The sequence below is a fragment of the Rutidosis leptorrhynchoides genome, chromosome 8, assembly GCF_046630445.1.
Source record: "Rutidosis leptorrhynchoides isolate AG116_Rl617_1_P2 chromosome 8, CSIRO_AGI_Rlap_v1, whole genome shotgun sequence".
Lineage (NCBI taxonomy): Eukaryota > Viridiplantae > Streptophyta > Magnoliopsida > Asterales > Asteraceae > Rutidosis > Rutidosis leptorrhynchoides.
In genome coordinates this window covers 352,427,053-352,449,109 of record NC_092340.1, presented here as the reverse complement: position 1 = coordinate 352,449,109, position 22,057 = coordinate 352,427,053, and the positions used below count along the sequence as shown (strand labels likewise).

The following is a 22,057-nucleotide window of genomic DNA, read 5'->3' as shown; positions in this document are numbered from 1 at the left end:
AGGAGTGTTTATTTAATGTTTTTGAATGGCATGTGTGATAACTACCATATGGGCAGCATTAACCTTAAACATAGAATAGGTAAATGAGTGGGTCAAACAAAACTACAAGACGACGCAAACACTGATATTTTCTTGCATGAACCTCCCTAAAGATTTGGACTTCGTTGAACAAATTTGAAATTGCATCAACACCACTGTTGAAAACTTCGTCACTCCTGCAAATCAAATATACAGGGTTTACAAATAGAAAAATGCATACTTGTAATTTATTTCCAAGATCAATCAATCTGCTTCCAAAACTGATTAAATGAAGGCTAATCTAAAGAAATAAATTAGATCAAGCAGAACTCAAGCAGCTTGACAATAGGCGGGAATGTCGAATGTTCTGGGACCCACTAACATTTCAGCATTTAAAAACAAACAAAAGAACAAGACTAGTAAATACAAAGATTAAGTTTTACGAGCTCATAAACAAACCACAATACCAGTTCAAGCCTCTTCAGTTTTTTAAAATTCACCTGCTTATAACACACCCATAATCTAATTAGAAAGGCGACTAAACACAACAACAATCAAGAATGTCTGTAAGCCATCTACAACAACTAGTTACATGAGTCCAGATCATACAGCCAATTTGGAAAATACTTGAGTCAATGTCCCTGGTTCATGTGCCACCTGTCTATGGTGGTTCATCAGGTTAGATTCAGTCAAACTATCTTCTACATTTCATAATTAGCACTTACAGATCTTAAGAGAGAAGCATAAATTTTCAACAACATATATCACTTCATGTTTCTTTTTCTTCTATTTGTTTCCCGGAAGTTGGAAAATTAGTTAGTTCCAGATCATTCAACGTTTCTGCCATTGTCGAGCTGCTTGAGTTCGGGTTAATCTCTGGGTTCAGCCTTTTTTTCGAGCTGCTTGATTTCCGTTTTTTCTTCGGGTTTGACTTTTGACTTGGAAAGTTAGCTAGTTCCAGATCATTCAACATTTCTGCCATTATCGGGTTGTTTGAGTTCAAATCGATCTCTGAGTTCAACCTTTTGATCGAGACACTTGACTTCCGCTTTTTCTTCGGGTTTGACTTTTCTGTTGACTTTGAATCTTCTAGATCTACAAGATTGGTTCCAAACCCGGGTGGAATCTCCGACTCTAACCATTTGTCTGAGTTACTTAACTTCAGCTCAATCTTTGAGTTTGACTTTTTGATCGAGCTGTTTGACTTCCTCTTTTTCTTCACGTTTGACTTTTCAAAAGCTTCTTCCATTGACTTGGAATCTTCTAGATCTATGGGATTGGTTCCAAACCCGGGTGGAATCTCCGAGTCTGACCATTTGTCTGAGTTACTTAACTCCAAGTCAATCTTTGAGTTTGACCTTTTGATCGAGCTGTTTGACTTTCTCTTTTTCTTCATGTTTGACTTTTCAAGAGCTTCTTCCATTGACTTGGAATCTTTTGGCACTACAGAAACTGTCGGGTCCACAAGTGGTACCTCCAAGCTAGACATTTTAGAGCTGCTTGCATTCAGGTTGACCATTGAGTTTGACCTTTTGCTTGAACTGTTTGACTTCATCTTTGACTTTTTGGGAATCTCTTCATTTGACTTGGAACCTTCTGGCACTTCAGAAACTGTCGGGTCCACAACCGGTACCTCCAAGTTAGGACTTTTGGAGCTGCTTGAGTTCAGGTTGATCATGGAGTTTGACCTTTTGCTTGAACTGTTTGACTTAAACTTTGACTTTTTGGGAATCTCTTCATTTGACTTGGAATCTTCTGGCACTCTAGTAACTGTAGGGTCCACAACTGGTACCTCCAAGTTAGGACTTTTGGAGCTGCTTGAGTTCAGGTTGACCATTGAGTTTGACCTTTTGCTTGAACTGTTTGACTTCAGTTTTGACTTTTTGGGAATCTGGTCCTTTAACATAAAATCTTCTGGTATTAAGGGCTCTATAAGATCGACAGGTGGAGGTGGCTTCTCGTACACGACAGCAGAATCGAGGGCATAAACGTAAAGAGCGAGTGAAGATACAGTTGAGATTTTAGCAGCAGCTGAAGGTGATGACCAATACCACCATTCCCTTTTCAGGCGCTCGGTTTTAATCATGTCCTCTAAAAAAATAGTTGCTTGTACCATCTGCAAAATATCAGGTCTAACCTTTACACCATAAAAGTTACACTACCTATATCTATTATGTATGCATGTATATACTCGTATATGTAAGATATGAAAACTACAGACAAAATAACTTTCAGCTAACATATAAGCAGATAACAGACAGAAGATTATACACAAGTATATATTCACCTCATAAATTGATTGCGCCGATTTCAGATATTCCCGCCAACATCGTAACCTATCTGCGGCTGCTCTCGAAAGTCTAAACGCTTCTCTAGGAAGTGCAGCTTCGATATCAAGCAAAGTAATTTTTAAAAGTGAAACGATTTCAAAAGCTCTCCCAACTAACAACCCGGAAGAAGATGGCGTACTTTTTCCATTTTTACCCTCACAATATGACATGTCATCCTCACACGGTGACTCATTTGTGGCGTATGTTGACCCGGTGTTTGACTCGACCAGTCCATTAGTCAAACTCGACTGCATCTCGATTGTGTCTACAGCTCCTTTGAGCGGAAAAAAACCGTCACATCGGTGCACCTCGTCGCTACCACATGCCGAGTGGCATGTAAAACAATGTTGTCGGGTGGACCCCACTAATTCCAAGCAATCACACCTGTATATTTTCCCCTCATCGAACGAACCAAATTTCTTTTCCAATTCTGCCCTTGCATTCGTGCAATGTAACGGTGATCTCAAGTTGTTAATTTTTAAATCAACTTGAACATTATTTTGATAATTTGATTTGTTTCTTTGCCAATCAATAATCGTCTCTTTTAATTTGTTCTCTCTTTCATCATCATCTTTCAACCATTCAATCAAAGTCTTGATTTCAGTATCCGATTCATAACAATTCCAGGAATCGAATTCCCGGGATGAAGATCTCTCAGATGATTCATCACCTTCTTTGTGTGGGCCAGACACGAACAGCCTTTCGGGCCGGCCCAGAACCCAGTACAATCTCTTGGCTGAATCCATGCCCAAGAAGTTTCGTTTGCTGTCACAATTATCCGACGTTATGTGATTCCGAATAAGAGCCGAACTCAACGTCTCGTCAATCAAGAAACGTAGAAGGAAAGCCCTCTGCAAAGATTTTAGACACTTCACGTTAAACACTGGATAACGTTAAAAAAATTTATCACATAATTTCAGGTGTTAATATATGATGACATGATGTTTTGGTTTGATTTTCGTTGTCAAACTCGTATTTAGCAAAACAATAGTTGTACTTATTTGTCCTTCCACCATTTTAAAACCAACCTAATTCATTCGTCAAGTATTTATAAGTTGATATGTATGTGTGTGTACAAACTGAAAATGATTCACATTCAATTTAGAGTGGCTAATATCAACCCACTCACTGATAAATGGGTCAAAAGGGGTTATGCTTTTTCCCTAACTGGTCCAAAGGCTCACATCAAAATGATAGCTCAAAGAGAAATGGGTCAAATGGTTCAGAGTGTATTACTATTTCAAGAAACATCCTAAATCTTCTTATGCCAAATATTACAACAATTTAAAATAAATAAACTATAAACTATCCCAGTAATAGCTGTCTCGGCTCATACCAAATAACTATTTGTATTAATCTGAGCCCGTTTTGACCCGTTACCAAGCCCGCCGTTTTGTTATCGTATTAAAAGTAACTGAAATACAAACCTCTGTAATGGTTAGTTCCCAGTACTCATTTGACTCCATATTCTCCGCCAAATCCGCCACCGCCTCTAAACTCTTTCGAGTGAAATCTCTTTGACTTTTCATCTTCTTGAGAGGTTGACTTTGACTTGACGACGGTGAGTCACACGTTATATCTTGTACGCAAGGAGGGCAATACCAACTTGATCTCGGGATCCTTAAAAGCGGTGGATCTAAGCAGTACGTATGGTACTCAGCATCACAGGTATCACATAAAAGCAACACGTCATCATTTTCATCTAATCCGCATACTTTGCAAACACGTTCTTCCCATGCACCAACATCAAGTGTGCTTGTGAGTGTGTCTGCAATCATCATGTTTAGCTCGTTCTTCGTTTCATCAGATGCTGAGCTGGCAGCGTTCACATATTCAACGCTTTTCCTAATGAGTCCGAGTACCTGCAAAATGGATTGAAAACGAAAATGATGATGATTTACATGCAAAACGTTCAAATCGTGAGTCATGTCCATGCAAAAAAAAAAGGTTGGGACTGAGCCCGTAATTTGTGCAAACCACGGGCTGTGCGCATAATTATATCTAGTTAAAAATAAGATCCCATATGATTGCTTAGAGAAGAGATGGAATTTTCTTGAAACACGATTCAACAAACCTCTTGTTCATACAAATCTTCGAGCTTTTTAAAGATTGAATCAATCAGGTTAATATATACAGGTTTGTTCCTATACGCCATTCGCAAATTTTGCCAAACCTGCCAAAAGATCGCACATGTCAAACAGGTAAAACTAAAGGTGGTAAAATGGGCGGATCAGCGGGGCTGGGTAACAGCCCCAAAAGAAAAACTCATGTAACGTTTAGCATTTCAAAATGGGTCAGGTTAGTTCATCCGCACACAATATGCCCCTTCTTAAGTTACCTACTTTTTCACATATTAGGAAGTCGTACTATTTGCATTTACTTTAACCTAATTAAAAAATATTTACTCCTTTCAGACGTTAAAGATATAAATGTAGGGTCCCACTGCATCCTCAATGAAAGATTTACCTTATCATCCATTTTTAAGTAAAGGTCAAAACTGGGAAATCTAATAAGATGTTTATGAGTTTTTTTTCCTTTTTTTTGGCATACCTCGCGGACATCTTCAATGAAAGATTCGTGTGAATGATCATAGAATCCTGCATCTAATCTGAGATCGATTGTTCTGAAATCTAACGGTCGTGAAACTGTTAAAGGATTTCCAACATCATCAGGACCATTCGGTTTCAAGAGGGATTCTGTCATTAGACCAAATAAACATTTGTTTTCATCTTCAGCAGCAGCAGCACGTAGTACCATACGACACCGTTTTATGATGACATCAGATATTGTCCTTACAACACGACTTTCTTTTGCTTTCGTCTTAGTAGGAGGATTTTCATTTCTCACCGTCTCAAGAACCTTGACTATAATTTTCTGTAAAAAATCGAATTCGAAGTCAGTTGTTATTTAAGAGAACAAAAGGCACATATTTGCAACATGGGTAGGTCAGTTGACAAGTCAAAGCAAGTTGGTGTTCGCCAAAACGGAGAACTGGATACTTTTTCTCCATACAAAAGTAACAAAATTTGTTTTTAAGTAACCAGTGACTAATTTAAATTAACAAGGTTTAGAAGGTTTATTATGAATTAAAAATTAACTTTTGGGCAACTTTTGACCACAGTAACTTCAGATGGTAACTTTGTATGGGTTGTAACAGGTCCGGTTAGGTTGGCCCCCAACACCTTTTGAATAAATATTTTGACTTTTTATTAAAAAAAATATATGCCGGTGAGGATGAAAAAAATAAAACATTATTTATTTCAATAATTATCTTAATCTTTACCAAAATGATTTAGAAGGTATGTTGCAACAAGACTACACTTTGGATAGCTTTCGACCCATTTGACCAGGTTCAACCCATTTGATATGTTTCCTTTTAAGGCTTTAAACTAGTACTATGATTTACTCGTTTGACTTAAACTGATATTAACTCATTCATAAGTAAACTTGTTGAGGTTACCACTCTAAAAGAAATCCACGAACTGATGATATCGAAAACTAACCTTGGTAGGTCCCGCTGCATTACCCTTGTAGACTTCCTTACTTATGGACTCTAACAGCATCTTTTTCGCCCACTCGGGTGGTCTTTTTTCTAAAGACATCTTAATCTGGTTTCTTATCTTTGCTCCCACATTTGTTGGTTGCTTTCTTATTGGTTCTAGAATCTTAATCCACTCTGGACGTTGTTTATTACTTCTCTTTGTCTCTATAGAAAGGTTGGTATTAAGATCTTTTTTATCTATGATAAAGTCGACTACTTTACTCTTCACAGATGATAAGATTTGCTTTGAAGCTTCTGTTAGAACCTGAGAATATCACATATGAAGAAAAATGTATAAGACCTTTCCTAACCGTCCAGTCATCCTACATGGTACATCTGACGAAACTAACAGAACTTAACGCAGCATTAATTTTGACACAAATGGAGCGTTAGTCGGTATTTGGACGGAATGTGTTTGAACGTGAGTTTTGACTTCAACCAATCAGATTCAAGTGCTTTTTTATATTTAATATTTAAATAATTTTTTCCACCCAATTTCCAATCAGATTTTACACATCACCCTACCAAATATTTGACACAAAACCCTACCAAATATTTGACACAAAAAACTGACACAAGGGTTAAAGAATATTTGACACAAAAAACTGACACAGGGGTTAAAGAATGTCAGAAACACATTGCCATGTCACAGGCAGCTAGTGCACCAACTGCTTGTGACATCAGAGTCACAGTTAGAAATGCTCTAAGTTCCAGTTTACAAACATAATACTTGATTGGTAAAAGTTAGCTATAATAAGAAAAAATGAAGAAAAATAACCAATTTTCAGTTGGCAAACATAAATAGTCAACCATGTTATGTGGTTCCACCCAACCCAACCCGGCCCTCCCTGCTTCAGCCCACACCCCTAAACTGAACCGTCTGAATGGAAACCTGGTTTGAATTTTTACCCATCCTACTTGAACCGCACAATTTGTTACCTATTAAAAATTAAATAATATAATAAGGAAATGTTAATAAATCTTACAACAGCATCAGCCTCAATTGCAGCCATTCCTGTATACGAACCACAAAGTGGGCCACCATCACCATTTAAGCATCGAAAAACTTCATCAAACTCACGTTTCGTGATCTCCAAATCCGGATTCGCATCCATAAACAACGAAACCAAAATGTATCTCCTGGCTACTTCTGGCCACGTTATTTCATTAACAGGAAATAAACCAATCTCAATATTATTTTTACCAGAAACCGCAACAGCATCCATATTTTTCTTCCTCCCTTTTCTTGATTTCGACTCCATGGCAACAGAAGAATCACTAATAACAACGTTTGCTAACACATCTTCAACTACAACTTTCAACACTGATATTTGATAGTTTGATAATAGTGATTGAGAACCGTTTTTCTCGGTTTCTTTTGTTGCATCGGGGGCAATTTTGGAAATTCCGTTATTCAGTGAAGTAAAACCATCGACCCACGGATTTAGTAGCTCGTATTCTAGCTTTTGTCTAGAGAGAGGTGCCTTTTGACCCAAAAGATTATAAAACCGCAAGCTGAACTCATACGCCTAAACAGGTGAACAAAAAAATATACTTTAGAAAGTTGGTTTTATTATTTTATTTCTCAATAATATATTTCTGCTGATTTAAAGCTTATATTTCCATATTAGACAATTATTTAAGTTTGTATTTGGTTCACGACATCATGGTCCAGTTCAGGTTGGTCTGGATTTCGGTCCCATTATAATTTATTTGTCAGTTTCCTTACGGTTTGGACCAGATGAAGATCCCCGTTCATTGCACTATTTACAACTATAGGTTAAAGGTTTGACCCATTTACATACAGATGGCCTCATTCAGGTCTATTTATCTTTATAGTACTCAATGCAAATCACCTCCTACATCACTTGAGTACAAAAGTTCATATTATATTTGTGATCATGAAGTTTTGCAACCATATTTTATCACGTTACTTATGTATTTTTAACATAAATTAACCCGCCCGTTTTGACCCATATAATGAAGATACTAACCCACCCATTTCACCACCAGTATTTACAATTAAAACATGACTCTTATACCTGAAGAGCATCACCGATTAAACCACTAGGAAGGTTTGAGACAATCGCACTGCCAGGTGGACCGATTCTTTTATCGCTTTCCGTAACACTATTCGATACAACCGATTTTTTTAATACCGTAAAAAACCCACTCTTAACAGTATGAGTCATCAAATTTTGACATCTTTCATCCAAATATTTATATCCCAAACAATCAGAAACTTCCGGAAGCTGCTCTATTAATTCTTGTACAAATTCAACATCGAGACCAAATCTGTCCACTTGCAACCATCTCCTTAAAACCGTGCAAGTAATTTCAAGTTGTTCTATGGTCAGTATTAAGCTAGGAATGCTATTAATATGACCATTTAAACAACCGAATTTGTCTAACGAGTCGACATTATATAAATTATTATAACAGTTTTGACCTTCAACCCTATGGTTACAGCAAAATTTGAAGACTTTAAGATCTTGAAATGCTTGACGGCATGCAATTAACAAAGTTTCTATAACCATTTGCCATGCAGATGATGGTGATCTACCTTCGACTGAAAATTCGCCTATTAAGTCACCGTTTATGAAGCTATTACAGGGCAAATGTTGACTTTCTTCGGTGGTCAAACGGATAGGAATATCATCAGAGGGCCCACTTTTTGTGTTGTAGATCACTGTTGAAGGATTTGGAGTTGACTTTTTTGTGCATGAATACCGATTTACTCTGAATATCGGGGTACAATCACCATTGTCTAAAATGTTACATGTGAAAATGGACCCTGTTAGCTTATCATGCCAGGTGGATTTGTAACCGATGGGCCAAATTTGAGAAGTGTTGTGAAATGCGGGTCGTGGGTCGATTTTTCCAATTGATGTAATAAAGAAGTCTTCAAATTGAACTGGTAAACCATCCTGCAACACACGTACGACAGAATAATCATAGGTGGAAAATCAACCCATTTACCTACAAATGGGTCGAGTTTGGTGCTGTGTATCTCAATTGGTTAAGAGTTTTAAAAAGGAAGCAGCTCAGACGTAGGAAAATTCACCTAAAACCAAATTTAATACAATGATCAAATAATTTAAGGGTTTTGCTCACGTATGGCCCTGTAGCATATGTTAAGGTGTATTTAGTGAACTCGGTAAATAAATTAATGAATACATAAAAATGGTAAATAATAGATTGAATTAATGATTATTAAATTCAAATTATAATATACAAGGAAACTTCAACATTATTAATTGCAGCTTAATGTGCGTCATGGGAGCACACATTAGCAAAACCCTTATTTTAATTAGAAAAATTAGACAAAAAAGTATTGGCAGGTAATCGTGACCCAACCCAATCTAGGTCATATTAACAAATGTCATCTTTTACTAGTAACCCAACCCGCTTAATTCTCCCATTTCTAATGAAGTCAGACAAAGGTTGGCGTATTAGATACACACACAAGAGGGGGTTAATAAACTTACAAGTAACAGCTGTGCCTTTCTAGAAGCTAGTTTCTAATAAATATTGCCGTTAAAAAAAAGGACTTACAAGTAACTGTGACACATAGTTGCCATTCTCTGTTGTGTGAACATCAATTGCATTTTCACCATTACTGAACCTGTTCATTAAGTTTGAAGCACCATTCATATTTATAATAGCATGTGATCCATTTTGCAGTAATACAACGCTATTATTGTTGTCATTTGTTTCGCAAACGAAAACAAACTGATACAACGAGCAACTTCTGTCATTGACTCAGATGTAGTTCCATCAGGGGCACGATAAATTAGAAAATTTTTACCAGAACTTTCTGAATATTCAAATTTAACATGCCAACCGTCTCCTAAAACAGCTTTTTGTTCAGATATATAATCTTAAAGTGCTTGTAGAAACACTAAATTTGCATTTTGTGTTGCAATATCAAGATTCAAGCGTGCAATTTGCACATCTGTATGAGTGTTTTGAGAAGCTATGCATCCAACTAATGCCTTGCCACACCTATCCTGCATTCTAGAAAGCGTACGTGAAAAGTTAGTTTTGGTAAAATGTTCCATACATACAACATAAGCTATGACAAACAAAAAAAAGAAAGACACTTAATATAACATATTATTATCCAATGTAACATTTAATTTCTATACGAAAAGCAATTTGTGTAATACAAACGCTAGCTCCAGCTTAGATTTGTCGAACATACCCCTGATCTCTAAGTGTTTCAATTTAACGAAAAATAATTCAACGAAGGATACAGATAAAAATATAAACTACTTTTTATGACGACTCGTGTATGGTTATAAATGTTTGTTTGAATAATAGTGACTAAGGAGAGAGAATCAAAATCGTTATTTCCTTTTGCGTTGACTGAATACTCTAAATGAACACAAAGGACTATTCTAACCTTTTGGATGAATAAAAACTAGGATGAAATTAACAAAAACTTAAATCTTATTAATATTTTATATCCAATTAAACGAAAAAACAAACTATAAAATCTTATTAATATTTTATATCCAATTAAACGAAAAAACAAACTATCTACCACCCGTAGATGTTAACTCTTTCATTCAATTAATAAATAAAAATGAAAGATTGAAAAATAACAAAGCACATGTAACACTAAACAACTTTGTTCGCTATTAATCATTTCTTTAACCAACCCTAGATAGCCTAGTAGTCACAGAATAGTAGCACGATTAGGTCACGTATAAGTAAAAATATTCGCCCTATCCTTTACCTGTTTTTATCATTTTCGTAAAAAAATTAAAAAGGATTATATATATGGAGGCCGCCCGAGTTAATTTTTTTACGTAGGCCATCCCACCCATCCATATTTGAAAACAGATTTAAAAGCCACCCAAGTTCGTACATTGTTCCATATGTACCAAATCTAGCTAAAACTCACCGAAAATGTAAAATGATACAAACCGTGTACTCGTATTTCTCAATTAACATTATTTATATTAGTTTAGTTTTTTTTGGGGGATTATATATCGGGTGGCCACCAAAGTTTATTGTTTTGTCTTTGTAGGCCACCCATATTTGAAAATGATTTTGTAGGTAATCCAAGTTTGTGTGTTCTTCCATTAGTACCAAAGGCTAAAATCCCATTATAAAAATGTAAAAAATAACACAAATAACTAAGTTTTTCTTAATTAACATTATTTATATTACAATTAGTTCATACCAAATACACGAGAATTTGCATTTTTTATAATTTTTTACAAAGAGTTTTTAGTCGGATTTGATATATATGTAACAACATACGAATTTGGATGGCCTACGTATCATTTTCAAATATGGGTGGCCTACAAACACACAAACTTGATTACCTACAAAATCATTTTCGAATATAGGTGTCCTGTAAACACGAAAAGATGAATTTGTGTGGCCTACAAAATCTCTTTTACATATGGGTGGCCTAAAAACACAAAACGATAAACTTGAGTGGCCTCCCGATATATAATCCATTTTTTTTCAAATACATGATTATTTACCTTTTAATTACATTTTTTCGACGAATTTAAGTAGGATCTAGTATGTATTAAACAACACACGAATTTGGGTTACCTGCTAAATCATATTTGAGACATACAAAACAAAATGGTATAATTGGGTGGCCTTTAATCCCTAATTAAAAACACATAACATTACAATCAGATGTGTGCCACAAAAATTGCCAATTACCAATTCCCAGTTAGAAACAAAAATAAGATACAGTACATATTTACATACATATATTACATATATTACTGTATATATTATTATTATAATACTATGATGATATAAATTACTGTAGTATGAACCTAAAAATAGATAGATCTGAGGTAAAAGAAATCAAGCTTAATCTTACCAATCATAGAGTGAAGACAGACACAAAATACACGGCGATTTAGCAACAACAATGTAGAGGCCGCAATTGAAGATGGAGCTCGGTAGTCGGCGGTGCAGCAACACGGTGTATGCCGGTAGTCCAACAGCTGAGGCTACCGGAGGTCCACAACAATGGCGGTGGTAAGCTGTCGAGCGACGAAGTTGATGGATGGCAGTGGTAATAAAGTCGACGTTACTTTCGGAGAAGGAAGCAAGGTATTGCTTTTTACAGTAGTTTAGGTTTTCTAAAGTGACTAGTTAATTTGTTGGTAACAAATAGTTAAAAACAACCAACGGCGGTGGACTCATTTTCGTTAATTGTTTACAAAACTAGTGGTCGAATTCTCGCTTCGCGCTGGGGTTCGGTTTTCAATGTATTATATTGCGTTTAGTTTGTAAAATTATTTTGTGACTGACGATGATGTCATTGAAGCGCAACTCGAGTCGAACTAAAATGTATAACCCATCAAAGATTTAAATGTTATTTTAAATTAACAATATACGTGCATCTCCGCGTTTCGCTATGAAATTGTTGACTTTTAAAAATTTAACGCAATTAATTCGTTATTTTGTTGAGAAAAATATAAAGGAAACCAACAAAGAAAAAATAAAAAAAATAAATGTTATAACGGGTAGAGAAAATATAAAGGAAAAAAAAAATTGCTACAGTACCATTGATACATTGATTCCGTTGCTACAGTGTTTCCGTTGCTACAGTGATTCCGTTGATACAGTAAAGTAGGTAAAAAGACGAAACTGCCCCTGATACTATTCATCATTTTTGTCTAATAGCTAATATGGTAATTACATTTAAATAAATCCTAAAAGCACAAGTAGTGCCAATTTTTTCACCGTTTTCCAAATCCGACGTAGGCATTTCTCACCGTCGTCGACTCCGCACCGGCGTCCTCTCACTGTCGAGCTTCAGTGTCCAGTCCAAGACTCTGGATTTGCAACTAACCACTTCCCACTAAATTAGACACTGAAATTATACAGCGAATCATTTCTCCACTCTTGTTTTCAATATTAAAATTAAATTTAAATAAATCCCAAAAGCACAAGTAGTGCCATTTTTTCACCGTTTTTCAAATCCGACGTAGGCGTTTCTCACCGTCGTGGACTCCGCACCGGCGTCCTCTCACTGTCGAGCTTCAGTGTCCAGTCCAAGACTCTGGATTTGCAACTAACCACTTCCCACTAAATTAGACACTGAAATTATACAGCGAATCATTTCTCCACTCTTGTTTTCAGTATTAAATTCAGTGTCTATGTAGACACTTAAATTAGACATTGAACCCAGTATCACAACTTCTAACTTCTTGTGCTCGAATCGAATTATTAATAATTGATGATAAATCCTAAATCATGTAAAACTTTATAGATGATTATATATGAAATCTAAGATTATTCATCGAGAAACAATTTTAACAAAATTAAATAATCAATGGTAATCTATACTATTTATTAAATTAGTATTATGATAATGTCATCTAAGCAAAGTTTAAGTCTCTATTTAACATTATTTTGGCAGATATCATCTCTACATGAATCTGAATCAAGAAATTATAATAAACAATTTAATAACCTTAAAAGTTAAAAATGCAAATTATGAAATTACATAAATATAATTCAAATAATTAACATTAATTTGAGTAATTAATCGACAATTAAAATTGAACATAAAAATGAAGAATGTCAAAAAACGAGTATTAATTTTCGCCTCTTTTAATAGATGGATATTGAGTTACCGAATACAACTAATATTGCATCACTTTTTAAAAACAAAATGACAGAATTAATGGAACAAAATCGCGTATTAATTATATGAATATATGAATATATAGTTAACAAAAGATATAACTAGTGCACTATTTATTGAAGAGAAAATTACCTAGATAGACATATTGAAACTTCTCTCTCAAATATAAACGTTGTCAGACATAATTTTTCAAGAGTAGACATTGACTTCTCGAAAATAACTCGGTCAACCCTTGCGCATCGCGAAAAAGCCTTTAAACCATTTAAAAATCCCCACGTGGCTACCATACTCGCGTATCGCGTAATTTTTGTCTCGAAAATCACAAATCTCGCGAAAATTACTCTCGGAACAACCGGTTAGTTTTAGTCGCGAAAACCCTCTCGAAATTTGTAAACAGTCGCGAAATTTTGAATTATTACGCGATTGTTCATCGCGATACTTGTAATTGTGTATCGACGGTTAGGGTTTCACAATTTTATCTCTCAAGGCCACCGCAACCACCATATCCATCGACACCATATCCATCGCCATCGCCACCGTTGACCGTCGCTATCACCACCGTACAGCATCGCGTCCGTACTCCATCTCCCACAAATGCTCGCGTAGTTCTAATTTTGTTTACGTAGAAAGGGTTACGGTCTTACACTACCGTACAGCCACCGTACAGCCACCGCCATTAATTGTAAAGCTTCGTAATCTTTATCTCGTGTTTATAATTAAAGTTTTGATTTTGTAAAGCTCTCTTATTAAAAATCTGAATGAATGTTGATGTTCATGTGTTTAATTATCGATGGTACTGTTAGTATTACTTGTACTTGTGTATCTATGCACTTGTTTATGACAAAATTGGCAAAAAAATGTTTTCTGTTTTGTTAGTATTACTTGTACATGCTTGATTATGTTTTGTTTGGTTTTGCCTTATAATTTAATGGTTAGGTTGTCAAGTTGAAATAAATTTAAGACACAATCTATAAAGAATGTATATAATGACAGAATACTAGATGTTTTTGACAAAATTGGCAAATTCGTCCCCGTGTTTTTTCTAGTCCCTATCTGTTGTTTTATGTGTTAATAGTTCATATGTTTTAGTATACTAATGAAAGTGACGGTATTATAGGAACAACATATAAATCGTTGATATAATGAAGAAGCGTAGAGATGAGCCCGACTTCACACAATATCCGGTAATACGAAATAAAGTAAATTAAATTAAGTTGTACTGTTTGTTTTTTTATTAATATCATTTTACTAATTTTTCATTTCATTTAATTTATTTTTTGTAGTTATATAAAGCGACAGTGACGCTGAGGAGTCAAATGGGTTTACTAGTTGGCATCAGGAGGAAATTAGTCGATACGAATAGGGTTGGGTCATTCAGGACAACATGTTTTGGTAATTGGTTGGATATTGATAACCCACAATTTGAAGGACGGTTGGTTCATGAAATGTTGCAACATGAGGTAGAAAATGGTACGAGTAAAGATGTTAATGTTAGTATTTTAAGTTACAAGATTGGGGATTACACTTTAAATTTTGGACCCCAAGAGTTCTGCTTAATTTCAGGACTCGCTTTTGGAGATGATGATGATTTGCAAAAGTATAAATCTAGTTCTAATATGGGGTTTTGTGAATGATTATTCCCAAATGTAAAAGGAGTTTTCGTTTAGGATGTTTATGCCAAGTATGAGAATGATAAGGAGTTTATTAAGCTTGATGAGGGTGATGCAATTCGTGTTTGTTTACTTTTGGTTTATAGTCTTGTATTTCGTGGTAATGAGATGAAAAGCAAGTTGGATAGTAATATATTGAGGTTAGTAGAAAATTTGGAAGAATGGAATAATTTTCCATGGGGGTCTCATTTGTGGAGGTATACATACAAAACTCTAAAAGTGTGTTGCCAAACATAGCTACCCCATGGAAAACTATTCCAGGCATCAAAATCCTCAACTAGTCTTAGTAACTCATCATCAACAACATAATTAGCATCAGATTCAATAAAACCGTGAACTAAAAGCAATAACAAACAAATTCGAACAACATCCAAATCTGTGTAATTGTGATGATGTTCGAAAGCATACAAAAGATGAGACCCAAGTACATATTGTTTTTTGTCCACAAATGCGAATACCCGAGTTCTTAAAGGTCCGCAACCTGTTCCAGATACTCTAGGCAATTTTCCAAATTCCAAACCAGTAATTAACATGAATTCCTTCGGGCCAAAAAATAGTTTCTTCCCGGCAACCTCAAAAATCAAGCCCTCCGTCTTATAATTAACATCAACTAAGTTGGAAATCATAAAATGTATCAACGAAGGTTCTTCGAATTTACAGTCAGCCCACAAAAATTGTCCAAAACATGTCTCATTAAATATCTGCCGACATCTAAACCTATATAACCTAAATAACCTATTTATTTTACACACAATGTTGATCTTAGACTTTATTACAACATCCGCATAATAGTATTTTCCCTGAAAAGAAAAAGATAACAATTAATCTACAACTAAATATATACTATAATATTTACCATAAAATGTAGTTATAAGAAACTTACGATATTCTGTTTTGAAGTCATTGATCTATAAGTCGGTGCTTCAGCGACTTTACCTCATTTGTGCCTAAGGAACAAAATATTGTTAAAAATGTAAAGTAAGTCTATGAAGATATTAAAAGGTAATTGGGATAAAAGTAAAAACGGGTAAACTAGAAAATAACAAAACACGTGCAATTTTGAGGGAGAGGTTGTGGGTCCAGGGGGTGCAACAGTGATTTGTTCCCCTCCTATATAAACACACTCCATGCTTCCATACCTCAACACCATAAAAACCGTATCAAATTAATCCAAAATCAAACAATCTTCACAACAAGAAAATAACGGGTTTGTTATTGGGAAGAAAGAAGAAAGAATGATACAACGGAACCCACCACGACGGTTACACAGGGATTTGAGGGATCGAGATGCAATGGTTAAGGAAATAAGAGATAAGCAAGTTCACAAACAGTTAGATGCAGATTTAACCGAGCACGTTTGGAACTTATCACCTTACTTTCGTACCGCTAATATTATTGAGTAATTTGTTATGTATTTCTAGTTTCGGTTAAGATTTTTAAATTATGTAATTTTTAATTCGGTAATTTAAGTTAATGTTCTTCGTGTTTACTTATTGAGTAATGTAATATTATTTTTAAACGTCACTTTTATTCAACACACAAACGGTTAGATTTTTTAAACAAGAACTACATTAAACTGAAATACAACATAAGATCTTAAAACACAAGACAAACATCGATGAATTCAGTAGAGTTCATCAAAAAAATGACCATCTGTGTCGTACTCTGGAGCCACCGGTTCTTCTTTTTCTTCTTCGGCTGCTTCATCGATGTAACGCCAACCCAACGTTTCTTCATCTTCAAGAACTACATACAGAGTAATGCGGTTACCACGATCTTCAATGGTATCTTTTATCCCGTACCATTGATCATAGGTACGGAGATAGCTTGCCTCCATCTCATCATCATAATCGTCTTGAAAAAACAACACATCCGTGTATTCACACGGTACATTTGCCTTCAGAAAGGCTAGCAGATCGTCTAAACCAACATCACGGATATCGATTCCTTCGAATAAAATTTTTTTACCAGACTTGTAGACCTTCATATGATTACGGAAATCACCCTCGTAATGAACATCGTACGCAACAATCATTGGGGGAATTGTTTTCATTTTCACTGATTGGAAGTGTTTTAATTTTGAGTTGAGAAGTGAAGTCTGTGAAATGAATTGGGTTAGTGGGTGTATTTATAGGTGAAAAAGTATCCGTTTTTGAAAGAAAAAAAAAATTAACGGTCGGATTTTAAATCCGTTTATTTTTGAATTTTAAAAATTAATTTTGAAAATATTAATAATAAATTCAATAAAGCAATAAATAAAACAGAAAAATTAAAAATTAAATGCCACATCAGCTTTCCACTAACCCACACCACTAACCCACACCACAAACCCACACCACCACTACTTCACTCAAACCACTCACACGTCCTAGTCATCAAAAAGCAACCCACGCCCCCTACCGTTACGAATGGTCTAAGTAGTATGTTAGCTAGTACTAAAGGTTACTGAAAAGTTAGCGTTAAACTTCAACAATCTTCAAATGTGTTTGGTATCACATAACATCAAAACTTATACATAAACATTTAAGGACTCGTGCAGATTCAATTCTTACATAGTAAAAAAGGGTATATATTCAATGCGAATCAGGTCTACAATGAAACTCAGATCTACAATCCGCTCTAATTCAATTCGTTCATCACTAACAATTAAACAACAATCATGTTTAAGACTATGAAAGTAACAATAAAATTCATCAAAAAACAATCACTAAAATTTCAATATGAAACAAAAACTAATAGAGTATCAACATATACCTTTATTGGTGGCGATGATTAACGATGGTGATGATGTAGGTAGTGTATGGTGGCGGTGGCAATGGAGAAGGTGAAGGTAGTTGCGGTGTATGAAACGAATTGAATGAAACGCTAACAGTCCAAAGAACACAACTATCAGTGCATTGGGTAAAACAATCTCGAAATAATTCAAATTTTCGCGATAATTGTTGTTTTCGAGAGGGTTTTCGCAACATTTGCAACCTGCTAGTCCGAGAAATGTTTTCGCGATGAACGTGATTTTCGAGAGTAAAATTACGCGATACGCGAGTCACGTGTGCACGTGGCTCTTCTTCATTGGTTTAAAGCTGTTTTCACGAGTCGCGAACGTTGACCCAGTTTTTTCGAGAAGTCAATGTCTAGTTGTGAAAAAATGCTTCTGACAATGTTTATTTTTGAGAGAGATGGGATTATTTGTCTATTTGGGTAATTTTCTCTTTATTGAATATATTATTAAGTCATTCATTATCATTTTTTCAAAGTATTCTCTCATCGTTTTAATTTTCTCTCAAAAACTATTCTTGCATTCATATTTCAAATTCGATAATATGCTACTTTACAAAATATGTGGAACGTATATAAAATGTACAATATAATCAACAAACAACTGCATCACACGATCGACTTCTTCATCTTGTTAATGTTATTTTACAACTCATATACAATTTATATTTTGTTATTGATATGTTTATTTATATAATCGAATTTCTATAAATGTGATTAATGAAGATATTAATGAAAGAATATTAATGATGTTATAATATATAAATATATATATATAAATGGATAGTCAATTATTGATACACAGAAGTAATATTATTGTATTACCTAAACTTGTGATATTTTTGCTATAAATAGCCATGAATGCAAGCATTAAACTTGCACCATTTCTCACACTTACAAAGTGTTTCTTTCTTTATCTCCATTATCATCTTTGTTCTTACACTTCATTATTAGCATTCTTAATCAAGAATCAAACCACTAAAGGTAGTTATAAGCCTACTGAATTATAACATCAAGAATCAAACCACTAAAGGTAGTTATAAGCCTACTGAATTATAACACGTTATCAGCACGATAATCTTAATACTAATTATGGTTGGCTCTGCCACCTAAATGATATATGGTCAGTTATACCACCTGAATAATATATGGTCGACACTGTCATCTAATTATCATTTATGTTACTAACATTTATATTTCAATTATCTAACATTTATATGGCCGACACTGTCGCCTAATTATCATTTATGTTACTAACATTTATATTTCTATTATCTAACATTTATATGGCCGACACTGTCGCCTAATTATCATTTATGTTTACTAATATTTATAATTATGTTATATAACATTTATTAATGATTGCTTACATATGGTCGACACTGTCACCTACTTATCATTTATGTTATATTAAATTTATGTTTAATGTTTATATACTTATGAATATAAAGTGACTATAATTTATCATGTTTGTTTTAATAGAAAATGTCGAATCTGGAAAAGTTTAAATTTACTCCTTTAGAATCAACTGGAAACAACTACATGCCATGGGTTATAAAAGTAAAAATGCATCTTAAATCAATGGGCATTCTTGAAGCCATAAATGAAAACAACACTTGTTCTGAAAAAGAACAAGCAACGGCATGTTGCTTTATTCATCAACATATTGATGAATGCTTACAAAATAATTATGTGACTGTAGAAGATCCCCATGTTTTATGGGAAGGTCTCAAAAGCAGATTCAATAATCAAAGAGAAATTTTACTTCCAGCTGCTATGGAACAATGGAGAACATTAAGGTTCCAAGACTTTAAGAAAGTAAATGAATATAGCTCAGCTCTGTATAATACATGTTCACAACTTAAATTCTGTGGACATAAAATAAGTGATGCAGACATGATGGAGAAAACTTTCTCCACAATGAATGCTGCAAACATCACAGTGCAAAGAAATTTGAGAATGCTAAAGTTCAAAATATATCCTGAACTTAATTCATATCTCTTAGTTGTAGAGCAAAATGATGAGCTATTAATGAAAAATCAGCAATCTCGTCCTACTGGTACACTTGCAATCCTTGAAGCAAATACTGCAAATAATTATAAACAGGGACAAGGACGCGGGCAAGGTCATGGTTATAATAACCATCACTATCATCATGCCAAAAGCCATAACTATGGTAGAAACCATCCTTATGGTAATGGTAATGGGTGAGGACGTGGTCGTGGTCGTGGACGTGGTGGTCAAAGAAATAATAATCCACGAAAATATAAATATCAACCACAAAACAAGCCCACTAAACAAGATGTTGAAGAAAATTCTTCTAAAAATTCTGAAGAATCTTGCTACAGATGTGGTAGAATGGGCCACTTGGCTAATACTTGCCGAACATCTAAACATCTTGTTAAGATGTATCAGGATTCGCTGAAAGGTAAAGAAAAGGAAGTAAATTTTGTGGATAATATTGATCCAACAGTCACTGAGCAACCATCTGATTTATATAAAGATTTCTTGAATTAAATTAATATGTTTCTTTTATAAATAAAACGATTTAACCTTTGTCATCATGTTTTCTCAAATGTTTCAGTTCTATATATTTTATCAAATGTTCCAGTTCTATGTTTGATGTTTCAATTCTATGTATGTCAAATGTTTCAGTTTTATCTATTTGTGTGTAATAAACATTTTGTGTAACATTTATATACTTACTGTTTGTTTCTTATATATGAAGTTTAATATGAATTCTGCTGGAACACAACATCAATCAAGTAGTGGAGATCTCTGTATAGCAGATAGTGGTACTACACACACTATACTTAAATCTGAAAAATATTTCATTGATTTGAAACCAACGGAAGGAACTATACATACAATATTAGGTGCTGCTAACTTGATAGAAGGGATAGGAAAGACAAAATTCATATTACCAAACGGTACAACATTTTTAATTAATAATGCCTTATTCTCTCCTAAGTCAAGCAGAAATTTATTGAGTTTTTCTGACATATACTTAATGGATATGATTATCAGTCAGTAACGGCAGAAAATGAGAAATATTTAAGTATCACTAACAAGAATCACGTGATTGAAAAACTGCCAAGACTTAATTCTGGATTACATTATACGCATATAAATGTACCAGAAGCACATATGGTGATTAAAGAAAAGTATATTGATCATGGTGTATTTAATTTATGGCATAACAGATTGGGCCATCCAGAATCAACAATGATGAAAAGAATTATTGAATGTACACATGGACATCCACTGAAGGATAGAAAAATCCTTCATGATACAATGGTTCCATGTATATCTTGCTCTCTTGAAAAATTGATAACTAGACCCTCACCACTTAAGGTTGAGAAAGAATCACCAATGTTTCTTGAAAGAATTCAAGGTGATATTTGTGGACCAATTCATCCACCATGTGGACCATTGAGATATTTCATGGTCCTAATAGACGCATCTAGTAGATGGTCTCATGTTTGTCTGTTATCAAGCCGTAATGTGGCATTTGCAAAATTTCTTTCCGAAATTATTAAATTGAGAGCACATTTTCCTGATTACATCATTAAAAAGGTGAGACTTGATAATGCTGGTGAGTTTACATCTCAAGCATTTAATGACTATTGCATGTCTATAGGAATTGTTGTTGAACATTCTGTTGCTCATGTGCATACACAAAATGGTTTAGCCGAGTCACTAATTAAACGTTTACAGTTAATCGCTAGACCATTGATAATGAGAACAAAACTCCCTGTATCTATATGGGGTCATGCAATTTTACATGCTGCTGCATTGATTCGCATCAGACCAAGTGCAAGTCATAAATATTCCCCCCTACAACTTGCTTTTGGTCAAGAGCCAAATATTTCCCACCTTAGAACATTTGGTTGTGCAGTATATGTTCCAATTGCGCCACCACAACGTACAAAAATGGGTCCTCAAAGGAGGTTGGGAATATATGTTGGATATGAAACATCTTCAATCATAAGGTATATTGAACCTATGACATGTGATGCTTTTACAGCACGTTTTGCTGATTGTCATTTTAATGAAACATTGTTTCCTAGATTAGGGGGAGAAATGA

At 34.6% G+C, this 22,057-nt stretch overlaps 1 protein-coding gene across 1 annotated transcript; it reads right to left on the bottom strand.

Annotated features, from left to right (window-relative positions):
• Window positions 1–318: 318 nt before the first annotated feature.
• LOC139864618 (methyl-CpG-binding domain-containing protein 9-like) lies at window positions 319–8,846 on the bottom strand (the record flags this gene model as incomplete). Its single annotated transcript, XM_071853197.1, has 8 exons — window positions 319–2,134; window positions 2,306–3,199; window positions 3,776–4,210; window positions 4,423–4,521; window positions 4,899–5,222; window positions 5,852–6,154; window positions 6,876–7,418; window positions 7,932–8,846. Coding segments are annotated over 8 exons (4,860 nt in total), but the record flags the coding sequence as incomplete, so codon positions are not given.
• Window positions 8,847–22,057: the final 13,211 nt, after the last annotated feature.